The 18,090-nt window shown below is 42.7% G+C and overlaps 2 protein-coding genes across 2 annotated transcripts; one reads left to right on the forward strand and one right to left on the reverse strand.

Moving 5' to 3' along the window:
• The first annotated feature begins 13 nt into the window (after window positions 1-13).
• Window positions 14-11,921, forward strand: kpna5 (karyopherin alpha 5 (importin alpha 6)). Its single transcript, XM_018757326.2, has 14 exons — window positions 14-140; window positions 975-1,108; window positions 1,838-1,939; window positions 2,096-2,195; window positions 2,346-2,440; window positions 2,631-2,762; window positions 2,855-2,943; window positions 3,685-3,784; window positions 4,548-4,711; window positions 6,596-6,674; window positions 7,130-7,255; window positions 7,345-7,472; window positions 8,062-8,240; window positions 9,067-11,921. Exons 1-14 carry the CDS (start codon window positions 137-139, stop codon window positions 9,252-9,254), a joined length of 1,620 nt encoding a protein of 539 aa, XP_018612842.1. The 5' UTR covers window positions 14-136; the 3' UTR covers window positions 9,255-11,921.
• An 871-nt stretch (window positions 11,922-12,792) lies between these two features.
• gprc6a (G protein-coupled receptor, class C, group 6, member A) lies at window positions 12,793-17,698 on the reverse strand. The gene is made up of 6 exons (XM_018757007.2): window positions 17,473-17,698; window positions 17,013-17,310; window positions 15,789-16,535; window positions 15,203-15,406; window positions 14,291-14,414; window positions 12,793-13,826 (listed from the first exon to the last, which is right to left on the reverse strand). Exons 1-6 carry the CDS (start codon window positions 17,658-17,660, stop codon window positions 12,793-12,795), a joined length of 2,595 nt encoding a protein of 864 aa, XP_018612523.2. The 5' UTR covers window positions 17,661-17,698.
• Between the last annotated feature and the right edge of the window lie 392 nt (window positions 17,699-18,090).

The raw sequence follows: 18,090 nt of genomic DNA on the forward strand, positions 1-18,090 counted from the left end.
CGTCACCGTCGCGAGGGGTTCTAGGATATCTGCGAGACCCTGACGGAGGGGCGACGCCATATTTTTCCTAGAGCTGCCGTATGTAGGGAAGGTTGTGGCAAGGAAACAAATTATACACAGATACGCTTAGCAGTAAATGGGTAAGCGCCGTTTGTTCGGTGCGTTTATGATATTGAAAAGTATTTTTTGGCTTGTTTACGGGCTGCGCCGCCAATTCGCGTTACGCGGAAAAGAGGAAATCACACAGGGGGGTGTGTGTGTGTGTGTGCGCGAGCCCGAGGTGCGGGGTTTGCAACCGAGCGCTGCTATGAAACGTTAGTTAATAATTGGCTCTTTATTTGTAAGCAGAGAAGCGAAACGGAAAAGAAACTCACTCGATCAGATGGTTTACGAAGACGGAGTGGGATCAAGCTCCTGCTGGTGATGATATAACACAGTATAACACACACACACACACACAGGCTAAGCTGCTAGCTGCTGTGTAGCTGCGTGAGCCTGAGGCGAATAAAATCTGCCCGACGGACGGAACGCTTTTTACTTTGCTTTTTGATAGAAGATGATTTCTTTTTGTGTGAGAAAACATAACGCGGCATCATCGTCGTTGTCGAGCTGTTTCAGTACTGTATGGGCCTTGGGCATGGTTGTCATGGAAATGTCTAAGAATTGGAGGTGAAAAACTTTTGTGAGTCGGTGAGGGTCCGTTCTGCAACTGTTGCTGGCAAAGTGGCTGTTTTATGAAACTGTGTGTGACGTCACACCGTTTGCGTTGCCAACAGACCACGATGACCTGTCAATGCGACCTATGTTCTTCCTGATACTTCATGGATGAGGCGTCTGATCTGGCTTCCTCAGCCCATGTCAGACCACCTCATCGTATCGCAGTAAAGGCCTCCGGCTGCTGCCGCGTGCATGCAGAAAGAAATCAGCTTTCTAATTTTGCTGAATATAGAATTTATTTCCCTAATCCACCCTAGACGTGATGGCGAGCCCAGTAAAAGACAATTATCGAATGAAGAGTTACAAGAACAAAGCGCTGAACCCCCAGGAGATGCGCCGTCGCAGAGAGGAAGAGGGCATTCAGCTTCGTAAGCAGAAGAGGGAGGAGCAGGTAAGAAGAACCACTTCATGTGTCATTACTTTTTTTTATTAGTTTGGAAGTGGGTCAAAACAACATACAGGAGGCAGTATACTGAGTAACTGAAAATATGTCCATTGTGCAAAGCAGCAAAGACTGAAGGTCAAAAGGTTGGAGTATATCACTGGTATAGTCATGCAGCACAGTAAAACTAGTTCCAGAAAGATGCCCAGACATTCCAGAATTCCTTTGAATTGCCATGCCTGATCAAGTCTTTGTTTTTCCAAACAGAAGAAATTTTAAATACTTCAGTTATCCATATATTTAGAAGGAGTTGTGGTTATGTGGATGATTGAAGTATTTAATTTTCCACATACAGTTTCTATAAAACAATTCTCCACATAGAGTGCTTCCTGAATTGCTGAGTCCAGCTGCTTTTCCCTTTTCTTTACATGACTAGGAACTTAGGGTTCAGGATAGAAGGTAATTTTGTGTTGTACTTCATTGCCTGGGTGCAAGAAAGAGTTCTGGATGTGGTTTTAAAGGATATTAAATCAACAGTGCTTTTGAAAGCACTGGGTTGTTGGCAGAGCCAAAACACTTCCACTGAAGTGCCTTTAAAGATGTATGAATTCTTGGTTGTGATGCTCATTTTCTGTCCCAACGTGTACTGTGTGGTTTTCATTAAGTCCCTGTACCATTGTCTCTCTTTGGAACTAATTGGTTGTGTGTTCACACTTTTTCCCCAAATTCTGTTTGCAGCTTTTCAAGAGGAGGAATGTTTCGCTACCTGCAGGCGATGAGTCAATGCTGGAGTGCCCAATCCAGGATCCTGATGTCAGCTCGACAGTCCCCGTTTCCAGTGTAAGTCTGTTCTGAGTCTTGTTTTGGTAAAAGTCTTTACTGTCCTCAGGTCCTTTTGAATAATAATAATACTGTCTGCTGTGAAGCCATACAATTTATTTTGTAAATTTTGGACAATGTTTTTTGGAATATTACAGCAGTTTTTCATTATTTCAGGAGGGTGTCATAACGCCCGACATGGTCCAGATGATTTTTTCAGATGATCCTGACCAGCAGCTTATAGCAACACAGAAATTCAGGAAGTTGCTTTCTAAAGGTATTTGTTTCATTTGTGCCTTCTCATTTATTTATTTTAATTGAAAATGGACTTTTCATAAAGTTTCAGTCCATTTATTTGTTATACATCAGAAATTTAACCCCAGTGGAAAGATGCAGGTGGCCAATTTCTACAACTCCTCTTTCACAGAGCCAAACCCCCCTATTGATGAGGTCATCCTTACGCCTGGGGTAGTCAACAAGTTTGTAGAGTTTCTTAAAAGAAGTGAGAACTGTACTCTGCAGGTATGTGTGTCTTTGCCTATTTAACCTTACCATAAGGAAGACTGGACTGAGGCTTTGTGTTAGCATGTGCTTTCCTTAAGAAAAGGATAACATTAGCTAAGTAATTCAACAAAGCCTTGAATTTTATTCATAGATTATACTTAAGTTTAAAAAAAAAAAAAAAAATTCTCGCCTACTTGTCTTGTGACAGTTTGAAGCAGCCTGGGCTCTCACTAACATTGCCTCGGGAACCTTCCTGCACACGAAGGTTGTCATTGAGACTGGAGCTGTGCCCATCTTCATTGAGTTGCTCAGCTCAAACAATGAGGATGTCCAGGAACAGGTAGCTTGTGATCTTAAGTACAACTGAGGAGATGCACCAGCAGAGCGTCTGTGGAAGAAGAGCGGAGTGATGGTGTGAATGGTGTGTTTCAGGCGGTCTGGGCTCTGGGGAACATAGCTGGGGACAACGCAGAGTGCAGAGACTATGTGCTGAACTGCGGGATCCTTCCCTCTCTCCAGCAGTGAGTTATGTGTGTTGCTGTAGTGAGTCTGCAAGTGGGACTGTTGCTGTGGCCGCATTTGGTAGCAGCATGGTGAATAGGGTTGGGCAATATGGCCATTTTTTTCCATTTTCATACTTACTGCTCCTTATCAGTTTGCATTTTTTTTATTAGCAGTTTTATAAACCTTTTTAACTGTACTTTTTATCATTTACCCATAGCAATTGATAAAGCCAGTTATGTGTATTGTGGAAAATAAATTATTAAAAGGGTTGAATTGCTTCATCTTGTCCCGCAGATCATGGTAATTCTTCATATTGACGAGGCAAATATTTACTAGGCCTAATTCCTGTACTGCCATATTCCTATAGTGTTCTGCTTCTGTCTTGTGCAGTCTTGTTCACTGGTAGGATTTTTTTTTCTTTCACTGCTGTCGATTAATGAATAGTACAGTAATTTCATTTATCCTAGTACAGTGTAAAAGGCATGTATCTGATCCCTTTTGCATTTAACTTTTTTAATTTAAAAAACAAGAATGCACTACAGGTACTGTAGTCTCACATCTTTGTCCAAATGAGCATGGCCTTCAGTCAGTCTAAAAATCCTTGCTGTAAAATGACTATAAAACCGGATTTCTGAAGTTAATGGTCATATTGATCAAGTTTATCGCCCAGCCCTAGTGGGGAATTTGACATTGGGCATTTTGACAGTGGGCTCAGTTGATGCTCCTTCCCCAGCTCAGTCTTCTTGTCTGCTTTGCAGGCTCCTGACCAAATCCAGTCGGCTCACAACAACGCGTAATGCAGTGTGGGCTCTCTCCAACCTGTGCAGGGGTAAGAACCCCCCGCCAGATTTTGCCAAGGTGAGCTACACCTGTCCTCACAATATTCACTTGTTTGTGACCTCTTGTCAGCGGAAATGGCTAGGCTGTCATTTGATCATATGCACTAGTTGTTCTGGCACTTATTTTTTGTATAACCCTATTGTGGAAAATGTTCATGTTGTATTTAGTACTGGTGTTCTGTTTTTGGTTTCTTCATGGTTCATATTTTGTTTGGCTGAGTGTTAGGAACCTTATCTGTCTCCCTGCATGCTTAACTGGTAGGAGCCTGAGGGCCGCTGGAGATAAATTCAAATTCCTTTGCATTTAATTTTGGTTTCTGTTACTGAATAGATGCATGGAGTATGGTTTCTGTGGCTTTTTTTGTGATTCTAAATACATGTGTATTAAGTTTATTATTGTACAGGTTAAACACACAACACTTCTGCTTACAAACACTCAATTTTCTCAGTGCAGTACATCCCACTGTATTGTGGGGTGGTGTCTCATGATAGGACAGGGGGTGCGGTGGCGCAGTGGGTTGGACCACAGTCCTGCTCTCCGGTGGGTCTGGGGTTCGAGTCCCGCTTGGGGTGTCTTGCGACGGACTGGCGTCCCGTCCTGGGTGTGTCCCCTCCCCCTCCGGCCTTACGCCCTGTGTTACCGGGTTGGCTCCGGTTCCCCGTGACCCCGTATGGGACAGGCGGTTCTGAAAATGTGTGTGTGTGTGTGTGTGTGTGTGTGTGTGTGTGTGTGTGTCATGATAAATCTGTCAGTGTGTTTAGCTGTCCTCTCTTGCCCCCAGGTGTCTCCCTGTTTGAGCATCCTGTCCCGGCTGCTCTTCAGCAGTGACCCCGACGTCCTGGCAGATGCTTGCTGGGCACTGTCCTATTTGTCCGATGGACCGAATGACAAAATCCAAACTGTGATTGATTCCGGAGTGTGTCGCCGACTGGTGGAGCTGCTTATGTAAGAATCTGGTTTGGGCTTTGAGGCCAGCGGGTGGCTGGCTGGTGGAGTAATAATAGGCTATGAAGCACATTTAACTATAATATAATTCCATTAAAGTATATACGTGATTTAGCATATTACGTACTTAGTACATTTACGTTATATAAAGCGACGTTCAACTCAGAGTAAACGAAAGTATGTCATCAGCAGATTGAGACATTGATGCAGACGAGTGATTGTGAAAGTACAGACAGTTCATATAATGGTTTTTTTGCTAGCAGACATACGACAAGTTGCTGCATGTAGAATTGATGGAAATGCAGAACTTTTTTCTTTAAAGTAGTCCAGGCAAGTTTATTGAGCAGATAAAATTAAGATAGAAGTGAGCCTGAAAAATGTTTTGAGAAACAGGGAGGTAATTAAATAGTATGTGTTTAGAGGCAGAGTTCAGAAGAAAGTCATATCTGAAACTGGTAAATGGAAAGAAAAGGTAAAAATGGGCAAAGTACACAGGCATTGAATGGTGGGTGACTGTAAAAGAGGTGTTTGGATCAAAGAGCAGAGCATATGTGAGACATTGAGCAACTGAAAGGATGCTGAATGAGTGCTTGATGCCTTCTGTCAAGCATGATGGAGGAAATGTAATGGTGTTAGGTAGGAGACTTACAGAATGCAAGGAGTAATGAACTAGAAAGGTTACCACTGTGTTTTACAATGTCATGCCATCCCCATTGGTCAGAGCTTTTTTTTTTTTTTTTTTTTGTGTGCAATTTTCATCATGCACCAGGACAACGATCTGAAGCATATGTCTAAGCTATGAAAACCCTCTTTGGTGAAGAAACAGGAAGCTGGAGTATTGTCTTTGGACTCACCAGCACAATGGAGGATTCTTTCATGAATGAACAGTTTGATTCGTAGAATAGTTATGGGAAATAAAAATGTCAGCAATGAGTCAATACATTGACACTTTAATGCCACCTCAGTGAATGAAAGTATACATTTATATCAAAAACAATTTCTGGATGATTCCAAACTTTTGATCACTGGTTTAATATGTTCAGTTTTGTGGTGTATTAACTGGAGAAGTTTTATGGTGGAGGTTAAAAGACCAGATAGGAGGGAGTTGCAGTTGTTTATGTGGGAGACACCATGACCTGCATCAGGAGCTATGTAGAGTGTAATGTGAGACAAGGATTAATCCCTTGGATGTTACTCAGGATTTATGATACGCTGAGTTATGAGATCAGTCTGTTGGGAGAAGCAGATACTTGAACTGATGGTTTTTCCCCCAGGCTCTCGATCTAAGAAGTACATTAGATTCGCAAGTTGTTCAGTTTGATGGTTCCCAACAGCTGGATGGACCAGCTGGGTGGTGAAGGATCTGTTTTAGAGAGGTTGAGTTGAAGATGATCAGTCATCCAAGAAGCAAACGGCAGAATGTGAGGATATATCTGTAGCTTCAGGGGAAAAGAGACGAATAACTGGGTATTGTCAGCATAGCAGTGATGGAAGAAGCCATGGGAGGCAATGACAGATGTGAGGGAAGAGGTGTAGATGAAGAAGAGTATAGGGCTCTAACACTGAGCCCTGTGCAACCCTGCTTGAGAGAGGCTGTGAAGACAGGGAGCCACACCGAACCACCTGGTAAGATCTACCTCATTGGCAGGACTGAAACATTTCAGTGCTGTTCAATTGATTTCGAATGACTTTCTAATGAGGAAAGCATGATCCTGTGGTTGACGGTGTCATATAGTGCAGACAGGCCAAGTAGAATGAGGACCAAGGATGTGACATAAATTGGAGCAAAGATATAATCTTACAGGTGTAAGGTTCTTTCTTTCACGATGTTTGTAAATTGCCACATCAATAGTGCGGACTGTCGTTTTCCTGTATGTCTCCCAGGCACAGTGATTACAAGGTGGTTTCTCCTGCTCTGCGTGCTGTGGGGAATATTGTAACAGGCGATGATGTCCAGACTCAGGTAGTCCCTCTGTCTTTACACTTCTCTGTTTTTGTCATTCTTTATTTTTGCAGCATAACTTTATTATTGCGAACATATTGCATAGTTAACTCCCCTCTGGAATATTTTTCAGAATACTACTTCTATAACCAGAATGATTGCTTTACTCACTGGTATTGAAAGCCAATATTTTTAATCCCAGTCTTAGCTGGGAAACATGCCCCAACCCCATTTCCATTCCAGTTGCACCTACTTGCTGCTATCAGAGGTGTCTTCATGGTGGTTAAAACTGCCCTGAATACCGCGTGTTATTTATCAAATTGTTGTAAAATCTTATGTGGTGTTTTTCCACATATGATCATGTTTTTCTGTTGTCCTGTGCATATGTATATTACTTTCTGTAAGGATTGTTGACCTGCATATATGTGTGTGTGTGTGTGTGTGTGTGTGTGTGTGTGTGTGTTGCCTTTGTCCAGGTGATCCTGAACTGCTCGGCACTGCCGTGCCTGCTGCACTTACTCAGCAGTCCCAAGGAGTCCATCAAGAAGGAGGCCTGCTGGACAGTGTCTAACATCACAGCTGGGAACAGAGCACAAATCCAGGTCCTGTCTTGGGTTTCTGTCAGTCTTTTTCTGTCTTTCTGTGTGTGGTTCCACTTTTATGTTTACCTTATTTTGTTTTTTTTGTGCAGGCTGTGATTGATGCCAACATCTTCCCTGTGCTGATAGAAATTCTTCAGAAAGCAGAATTCCGTACCAGAAAGGAAGCTGCTTGGGCTATCACTAATGCTACATCTGGGGGCACTCCTGAGCAGATCAGGTAAAAACCTGGCAGTGGTATGGCAAACAGCTTCAGGAAGGAACTAGCAACAGGAAGGTTAAAGGTTGCAGGCTGGGTGGTAATGTACCAATGCATCTCTGGATGAGTGTCTGTGAAGCAAAGTTGTATTATTTTGCCCCTGTGCAAAATTGCGGCTCTGTGGTCTTCCTCGGCTCTGTGGCCTCTCTCGGCTGCAAATTCTGAGTTTGAGAGGGCTAGGTCTGGAGAATATGCTTGTGCAGTGGCCTTAAAGAATCTTAGTGGTTCAAATCCCACTTATGGCTGTAGTAACCTTGAGCATGGTACTTGTCCTAAAATTGCTCCAGTAAAATTACCCAGCTGTTTAAATTGGTAAGTAATTGTAAGTAGCTTAATAGTGTAAGTTGCTTTGGAAAAAAGTGTTGGCTAAATGAATAAATGTAAGCAGGTCCACACTGGTGGAGAACATGCTTTTGATTCGAGCATGGTGAATCAGCCCACAGATGAGAATGCTGTGAATGTGACCCCCTGGAAGCAGCTGGGTATTTTAAAAGTCATTTGGAGATTGTCTTGCTCTCAGAATTCTGTGTATCTGTCTTTCCTTCTTTAGGTACCTGGTGTCGCTGAACACAATCAAGCCTATGTGTGACTTGCTGACTGTAATGGATTCGAAGATTGTACAAGTGTCTCTCAACGGGCTGGAGAATGTCCTTCGTCTTGGAGAACAGGAGGCGAAGCAAAATGGCACAGGCATCAATCCGTATTGTGCTCTCATTGAGGAGGCCTATGGTACAGCAATCCTCTTCTTAAAGACCATTTAACAATTTACTGAAGCCTCTTTGTGATATAACCCCTGAGCTGGGGTGGTTGGGGAAGAGATTTTAAGATTTCCCTCCTCTTGTAGGGAAAACTGCTGGACAGAGCAGTAAACGCTAACCGTATGAGTTAACTGTAAAACATAGTGATGATAAATCAATCTGGCCTGTAATATGGCTTTTGACACAACTCCAAATGATATGGTAAATCTCATTAGGACTGCCTTCTCACAACATGATTTTTTTTTTTTTTTTAAAAATATAAGTGCCATAAAATGGGAGGCAAAAAGTGGCACTGGATACAAATACACATAAATAACTGGTATGCTGGTCTGAACTTAGACAGTTGGAACCAGAAATCTGTTTTGTTCAGAACTACAAAATCACTTTTACCCCTGAAGTTGCAATGAATAGAAGCTTAATAATGCAGGCATTTGATTTCCTTAGATTTTTACTGAGCCTAATCTTTGACACAACTAATTTTGTGAGACATAACAGCTTTATTAATTTCAGGCTGAATTAAAACTAATTTTAAAGTAACTGGAAAATAATGCTTGATTCATTCCGTAAATGCAGCATTCATTATCTTGTTCAAAACTAACACTCACGCACCAGACATGAGCTATAAAAACTGTGAAAGCAAGTTGATTTAAGACCTTCCCACGCATATGCACTATATGCAAATTTTTGTATAATTTGCCTTACCCTTGTATAATAGTTTAATTTATTCATAAAGGCACATTGTGGGTTACCAGTGGATGTCAGTGAAAAAGTTAACAGCGGGTGTGTTTTTTTTGCAGGTCTAGACAAGATTGAGTTCCTACAGAGCCACGAGAATCAAGAGATCTACCAAAAGGCTTTTGACTTGATTGAGCGCTACTTTGGTGTGGAAGAGGAAGATTCAAACCTGGCTCCACAGGTGGATCAGAACCAGGGCCAGTTCATCTTCCAGCAGCCTGAGGGTCCTATGAAAGGCTTCCAGTTGTAGGCCCTGCCCCTGCACAGTTGGCACTGGGTGTGACCCTGCTATCTGCATCACCTGGAGAGATGCTCTGCAAGGCCGTTGTGGTCATGTGGGAAACGCCATTCAGCATCAGTCTGCTCGGAGCTGCATTTTTCTGAGTGCACTGTGTGTATGTGTGTGTGTGTGTGTGTGTGTTTGTATGGCATGAATACAGAGGTGTTTTTCTTCTCCTGTGACACTGGTTTTGAAGACTGACCCTCCACACGTCTTTACAATGCGAACTACCTCTATGGTCAGTTGAGTATAACTACCGGCAAACAATCATGCAAAACTGTTCTTTGGGGGGGATGATGACGATAATGATCTGAGAAACTGAATGTATTCATGTCAGAAGAACGCCAGCCGATTAATGTATTCTACATTAGTTACTATGTAAGGTTGTGCATTTCAACCAGCCAGCTGTAGAGCTGGGGACTTTACTCTGTATCTTGCATTTGCGTTTTGAATATAGGAGGTGGGGATTTCTAGTTGGTTCCTGTGTGACTCTGCTCTGCATCTCTCAAGTGACACACTGCTGAGACAAGGGACCTGTTTGTCTTCAGCACTATCTGGATGTGTGTAGGCGAGTCCCCCGGAAAGCCGACTGACCGGGCGGTTTGCTGCCGAAACCACGCCGCTTTTCCTATGCTTGTCCTGATTTGTACGACAGGAGTTTCGAGACTTTGTCCTAGGTGGACTTTCACTGCAGACTGGTTACATTTGAAAGTACTTTGTGAAGTTGAGTAGGGTTCAATACTTGCACATGAGGATGGGAGTTTAAAGACAGCATTGTATATTTTATATATATATATATAGTATATATATATTGTATATTTAAGAAACAAGGATGTGAAAGGTATGTAAACAGCATTATATGTTAGAATGTATCCCGCAACAGTTGCGGAGCTCTTGGCTGCATGGCTGGGAGGGGGTACAATACTGTGAGAGTCCTGTTCCACTCCGTAACTGGCTGCCAAAGCAGTCGTCTTTCTCTCTGTGACCGCTTTCCGTCATGGCTACCTGGAATAAAGCAGTTTTCTGTTCTCTTGACCCCCATTTTTTTGCCATTTGTCAGCATAAAGTTTAATTGCCACAGGTGTCTGAAATGGCATTCAATTATTTGGCTTTTAATTCCATTTCTTAAACTAGTAACTTTTTGCAAATTCTCTTGTACAGGTGTGTTGTCTTGAATTCATTGCGAGGAACTTTATAAAACATGCAAATAACTGGTAAAACAACTTGGCACATTTAGTTGTGTGTGTATATAATTTTATTTCTTTTTAAATATATATCTTTCTATGATGCTGGTTGGTCCTCCCATCAGAAAGTGAAACTAGGTTTATTAAGGGCTGTTGGATGGATGTGAAGGTCCAGCACGTGAGAGATGGAGCACACCTGAGCAGTGATTGCTGGCGTTGGTAGTGCTCCGTTAAGTACGGTTGTCAAACTTGTGTGTACCTACTTGACAGGAAGACACACACCTGCTGGTGGTGGTACTGAAGAATGTAGAATTGGAATATCATTGACAGTTCTGTTACAAATATCGTAGAGGCTCTGCTTATGGTACAAGTGAGCAGCTTCCAGAGGAAATTCTAGGAAGGTTCTCCATACTGTACCCAGCAATGTGTGAAAATAAACAAAATTCACAAGTGACACTGGTTGTGGGTAAACTTTATTAATTGAAAAATGTGGAGACTCTCAGATTTTTAAACGAGGCCTGTGGTCTCCATGCTCACTAAAGCCTGGCAAACAGACAGCATTTTCACAGCATTTTAGTGGGATATTCAGTAACCATGTGGAGATCTAATCATGTACCCAGTATAATATGTTTTAAAAAGTGTTATGTTTAATGTTTGGGTTGGCGATATTCCTTTCATTTCTATAGTGTTAGAAATTTTAGTATCTAATGATACATGAATCAATACTTAACTACAGGTTTTTGAAGAACAACAGTTTGGTTCCTTAATGCTTATTTAATTAGTGTAACTTTTTTCTCTTTCAGTTATTGTGCAGTGCCGTGTTCTGTATTTACCATTTAAAATGTGGGATTGTACCACAGTGGTCCCTCAAGTAGTTTATTTTTTAAGAAAGAACTGCATTGTTGTCTGCAGTGTCAGTTTTTATTCATTGTGGAACAGTCCTCCAATGCTCCATATGTAGAATTCTCCTGTTGATTTTTTTAAAGGTAGAGGTTAATTGCTTGAAATTAGGAAGTGATTCATACTAATAGCTTGCTTAATTTAATTAAAATTAATTTTCTGTGGCAGCTGCAGAGGTTTTCAGTAATTTCACAGGATTTTTTGTGTAACAAGTATGGAAAAATTCACTTTGTGCCTCTCTGCCAGTCTTCCGAAGAGGCGGAAAATAAATAACTGTGAATATATTTACTAATCAGAAAATCTGCTTTTCCTTCAGTGTTTTCTGAGCTATAGCCTAATAATTTACAAGACATAGTTTAAGCTTTTCTCATTCACAACTGTTTGCAGAAATGCCCTCGTGTCTTGGTGTCACTTAATGTCCAACCCAGTACAAGGTGACATTTATTAGGTTTTACAATGAACAGTCATTCTATTATTTATTCTTATTTGAAAGTACCACAAAATTCCTGGAGGCATGGTGTACGTCAGCCAACCCATAAACCTGCTAAGCTGTCTTGGTGAGTCAACGTGATGTAAGAGACACTTGTTTCAGACTGCTTCTACCAGTACTGTGAGGATTTATGTTGCACTGGGTGGGGGACTATTTAACATGGGACAACAAGTGAATTGTCATCGGTGTCTACCCAGATCACGCAATTTTGCAGGAAGTTCCTGGTTTGCTACAAGATGCAAAATAAAATCAAATGTGGGACAAAACATTAATGATGGGACAATCGTGTTTTTCCACTCAACTGTAAATTCTTAACATTATTCATGAGACTCAAAACCCACATCTACTTCTGTATGTAATACCGATAAATAGAATTTACCAGTAACACAGATGTCTTCTAGAACTCTCTGCAACTGGCCAGCTCACGGGAACATACGCCAAAGGGAAGAAAAGCCGTACAATAGGAGGGAAACAAAGAATAATTAAATGCAGGTCATAATGTAATAAAGAATTTCAAAGAAAAGTGGTCCTCGTCTTACGAGGGGGTTCAGTTCTGACAACCTCATTGTGACTTGCAAATCCCTTTTACTCTTATGTAAACCGTAAGTATATATAAATACAATAGACACGAATGCTATGTTGCATAATATGGATTTCTGTAAAGATTTTACACGTTGTTATAAAATATAGTGTTAAAATATTTTCTTATTGTACTATTATGTTTTGTTTCATTTCTAAATCTATTGTCTTTTTCTCTTCAGGCACCACCAGACGGTAGGAGCAAACATCAGGACTCTAGGTTAATGGGACGGCCGTCATAAGTCTGGGTGGTTGCAAGTCACGCTGTAATACGAGGACAACCTGTACGCTCCATGCAAAGGGGACAAAAAGCTCATTAAAAATAATTTTGTGACAACTTTCATATGATACACCTTCATGTTGACAAACCAGCCACAGAACCTGATCCCTTTGGGTCAGTGTAATGAGTACCAGGTGAGGCCTGGCAGATACAGAAGATAGGGGAATTATCCATTATTGGCTTGTTTACACTGATGGTGCTTGCCTCTTTCCAGGAGTACTCGTACACTTTCTTCAAGAAGGCGTCTTTAGTGTTTTCAGCCTTTTTAAACAGAATAATGTAACATTTCGGGAAGAAGTGACAACTCAGAATGCCAAAATTTGATATCAGAATGACAACCATCTCCACAGCTGGCAAGTACAGGCCGGTAGTTGTAACATAAACAGGGATGAAGATGACCCAGGATATGAAGTAGATGAGCATGCTAAATGTGATGAACTTGGCCTCGTTGTAGTTTTGAGGTAGTTTCCTGCTTTTGTAAGCGCAGGCGAAGCATATGAGTGCCAGCAGAGCGATGTAGCCCAGCATAGTGCCGAATGCCTCGTACGAGCCCTCGCTGCACACTGCCAAGGTAGTGGTCTCACCCAGTTGCATGGTCTCAGTGGGGCTGCAGAGCGCAAGCCATAGACCACAGATCAGCCCCTGGAGCCCAACGCACGAGCTGATAATGGCGTAGGGTTGGTACAGTCGGCACAGGTGGGACACCAAGGCTGGATTCAACTGGAAGGCCAACAAGATGTTGAGGGACTTCACTAGGATACAGGCAACGCAGAGGGTGAAACTGAGACCGAAGAGTACCTGGCGAACCTGGCACTGTAGCCGGGTAGGCTGACCGATGAAGAGAGCAGCACTCGAAAAGCTGCCCGTCAGACCCAGGAGGGTCAGAAAGCTCAAAGGCCCACCAGATGCCTTTACCACAGGGGTGTGGCGATGGCAGAGAAAAAGCACACCCACTGAGAGGGTCAGCAGAATACCCAGCAGTGCCAGCACCAAGAGCACCATGGCAAACCTGTCTTGCCACGAGAAGAACATCACAGTTTTGGCAACACACTGAGAACTTCCTACTGGTGACCATTCATGGGGTCCACAGCTGAAGCACTGGTCCATGTCTGGAAACAAGCAGAGAAAATGCTAGAACAGTAGTGCAGATACAGTATGTTGCAGGGTTGCTAGCTTAGTGTTGGGACAGAGCTACTGTGTAATGTTGTCATTTATCTATTCATTTAGCTGACACTTTTTTTTGAGAGCAACTTACAGTGTTAAAGTTACATTTGTTTACCCATTTATACAGCTGGGTAGTTTTACTGGTGCAATTTAGGGTAAGTACCTTGCTCAAAAGTATTACAGCTGGAGATCAAACCTGTGACCTTTAGGTCCAACAGCAGTAGCTCTAACCACTATGCTACCAGCTGTCCCATCTGGCTTGTGAAAGCACATTCTAGGTTTGAGACGAAACCAGGTGGGGATGGGTGGTGATGGGTCAACTGATGTAAACTTATATTTCTCCTCCTCATAATATTTTTGTGTCTCGTGAAATAGGAGTTGTCTCCGTGGAAGATGTTGATTTGCTCACCAGTTTTATTGGAGAAGTGATTCTCAGTGCAGTTGACGCACTCATAGCAACAGGTGTGCTGGCCTTCGGTGGTCTTCTTGAACTGCCCTGGCACACAGCTGTTGGAGCACTTGGAAACCACACTCTGGAGAGAAGAGGTGATGGAAAGGCATGAGGACAGACTGCCTGCTTTCCTGCCATCTTGATGGGCGTGAGTAAAATGTGTCATGTTTAAATGTTAATTGTGCTGGTTGGGGGGCTATGTCTCTATAAAGGTATAAAATACAATGAGTTTGGGGTGTGCCATTAAAGAGGCAGGAATGGATATGTTTAAATGAGTGTGAAGATATCTTGATATAATAAATACAAAAATGGGTATAAAGGTTGAAACGTGTCCATATAAAAGGATACAAGGGCTGGCACATGAACATATGGGCGTAGCCGGTAGTGTAGTGGTTCAGGTCATTCCCTTGCAGTCAAAGGATTTGTGTTAATATCATGGGTGAATATCCCACCTCCTGCTGTAATAGTATTGAGCATGGTACTTACCCTGAACTGATGGAGGAAAAAAAAAAAATCCCTAGCTGTCTAAATTAGAAAACATACAAAACTAATATGTCAAAACTGAATAAATAATAACATGAACACAGAACCTCGGGAACATGTCCCTATGAATTTATAATTGCCTTCCCGAGTGGGAACATTTACTTACACTTTTCTAAGTAGGCGTAAATATGAGGGCGTGTCCAAATGGTTTTAAATGTAGGGACACTAAATAATTTTTGGCTTTAAGTCAGGGAATAAAAGGGAATGATTTTATTGTAAGAATAAGAAATGAAAGCCCATGAGGGTTGTAGAGGAAACCTTCCTTTAATTGTGGGAACAACAGCTGATTGCCAGCAGAAAATGGGGATATTATGAGCTGGACTGTACCTGTAGATGATGGAACATCCTCTGAGTGATGGCGCTTGTGCAGGAGAAGCTGTCGTTGGTGGGGTGGTACTCTGCCAACACATCCCCTTGACCAGGACCCCACTGGACAAAGTTGTAGCCCAAGTTTATGTCTCCTGTTTCAGAGTCAAAGCTGTAGAATTTTCCTTCCACTTCAAATCTGGTTTTCTTCAGAGCTGCAAGCAACTGAATGGAGAGAAAGGTTTTGCACTCGGTGTACATTGAGTGGATTTTGAGATCCAGACCTCATTAGGGGATTTGAAAGGAACCAGTGAAATCAACCAGGTTTCATTCATTGTTCCTGAATTAAAAATCTTTTTTCTGTCTACTGAGAGGCATGAATGTTGTAAGTATTCACACTGAAACAATGGTACTGAATTAAAAAAAAAAAAAATTTAACGCGAAAAAATGGTTATACTTCTACAATACTGACAAAATGTTTTTACATAAAACAGTTTGAGGGATTGAGATGGTATGTGGTGGTAATAAAAAAAAAAAAAAAAAAAATCCAGTGCTACAGATTGGTTGATACTAGGGAGGTAAGGATTTGGGGAAAAGACCACGGTACCTCCCAGGGCTGTACGCTGCTGGGGACACTGCAGTCACGGGCAGTGCAGAGCTCAGCCACCGCATGGGCTATGGCAGTCACAGCCATCTGAATGCTAAAGATGACTCCACCATTTGTAGTGTTTAGAAGGCTTTCTGTGGACAGGCCCTGGACTTCACTGCGGTTTGCAAGAGACAAAGGAAAGGCCTGGTTCTTTGTGATGTCCATGCTGAGCTCCAGGCTTTTCAGGTAGTGATGGAAGGAAGAGAGGTTTCCACTTTTGAATGTGAAACCCAGCACTTTGCTGCTAGCAGGGATACTGTACTCCTCAAACAAATCTTTAGACAAAGACCAAGCATCACTGGCAATCCAGACTTTATCCATAGCGTTCGGGTGAAGGACGCCAAACAGGTGCTTCATATGTTCAGGTCTGGCAAAAGACACGACGACTCGGACCTTGGGATTCTCTGCGATGGTCCTAGCGGCTGAGGTGATCTTTCTGTAAATGTTCAAATCAGAGAGTAAGTCTGGGAGGACCTGCTGAAACGCGACACAGATTCCCTTTTCTGAGGCCTGGGACACAAAGCTGTCCAACGCGTGGCGCCCGTACTCCCCGTCGGTGGTGAGGACGCCCACCCAGGTCCACCCGTTGTCACTCAGTAACTTCACCATGGCCCGGGTCTGGTGATCATCATTTGGGACGGTTCTCATAAAAGCTGGGAAACGGTTCTTGTCACTCAGAATTACAGCAGTGGAAGCATAACTGATCTGTTGAAGAAGGAAAAAAAAAAACTAATTAAAAATTGTGCCATAAAACTTAAATAAGCATTGGATCCTGCTGTAGCAGCCATTTCAAATCGGGAAGTTTCCTGTATTTTGTCAAAGTATTTTTGTTCTAATTTCAAAATTTTATCAGGTGGAGTACAGTGTCAACAATTTCATTTATTGTATTTTTACAGTATTTGTTACAATTATAGCCAGGACTTTTACTGAAACTATGCAGAAAATAAGTTGTATTAAGCTTATTGTTAAGATTGAATTTACTGGGACATAGCGGTTGGATTTACGAACAATTTGAGTTATGAACAGACTGGTCTCAATTATGTTTGTAATATGAAGTGCAAATTAATAACTCCTGTTTGCCTCATAACACTGGGTGAGTTTAGGTCAGTACTCTTTTAGCCCTGTGAGTTTCAATTTCTGTAAGCTGTTTGTGTCTTTTAAGCATTGCCGCCCATAGCATACCTGAGGAATGAGCTGAAGGTTCAGGAGCCTGGCGACTGCAATGGACACCTCGGAGTACATCTCTCCAATGACGGCTGTGACAGCGGGATGGTGCCGGGTGCCATTGAGCGCCGGCCCGCACTCCAGAGCCACGCTGCTGAAGGTCTGCGTGGTCAGAACTGCGGTGGTCACATCTGAGCATGAGTCGTGGAGGCGGTAGCCCAGCGAGAGTCCACGTCGTGTCAGCAATGGGGACCGATTCATGGATTCCACAGCGTGGATCAGTGCCAGAGCCATGACTGTCCCACCTGGGCTGAATCTAACATAAAGCAGCAGTGAGGTACTTCACAACCATTCAGTGTATTACTGTGGTAGCAATGTTTTTAGTGTAATTGGAACGGATAGTGGATCAAGGTAAGTAGGAGGTTCAATTAACTTTCTTCTACGATGGCCCTTCATGTAGGCCATCCAAGAGACTCACCTTTCACATATCGGAGCCTGTGGAGGGGACAGCTTGGTTTTCTCGGTGCCCTCGTGGATGGGAAAGAGCGCCCCGATGATGATGTTCCCAGGGGCAGAAGCAAGTGGCAGCTGTGGGTCCCCCTGACTCGTCCCACCCAGCAGGACAACCGCCCACAAAGCCAAGATGTACCTGCTGCCTTGCATCATGTTCTGCACTGTCGCCGAGCCCACAGTGGAGCGGATAGAGCTTCCTCAAGACCTGCTCATAGATCCTTGTGTGTTTCATTGTGCACCTGATCTCTTTAACACCTTCCAGTGGCTCCGCCCTCCTCTTATTCCCAGGTGGGTAAAACATTGGTTTCTTTCATAGTTACTTCCTGCTATCAAAATCTGAGCCACTTCACCCTTAAGGGCTCCTCAGGTGATGCTACTCATATGACGCACTCCTAAGGCAGTTCCTTAAACAGGTCGTTTTGCTCCGATTAAACTCTACAGGTTTTTCACGCGGCATACTCTGCTCCGGTGTAATTTATTCAGTTTATTTTCATACAGATCTTTTCTTCAAGAAGGTGCCCATCAAAGAGGGCCCAGAAAAAATAAAAGAACAAAGGAGACCGTTTGCTAACTGTGGAAAATA

The sequence above is a fragment of the Scleropages formosus genome, chromosome 8, assembly GCF_900964775.1.
Source record: "Scleropages formosus chromosome 8, fSclFor1.1, whole genome shotgun sequence".
Lineage (NCBI taxonomy): Eukaryota > Metazoa > Chordata > Actinopteri > Osteoglossiformes > Osteoglossidae > Scleropages > Scleropages formosus.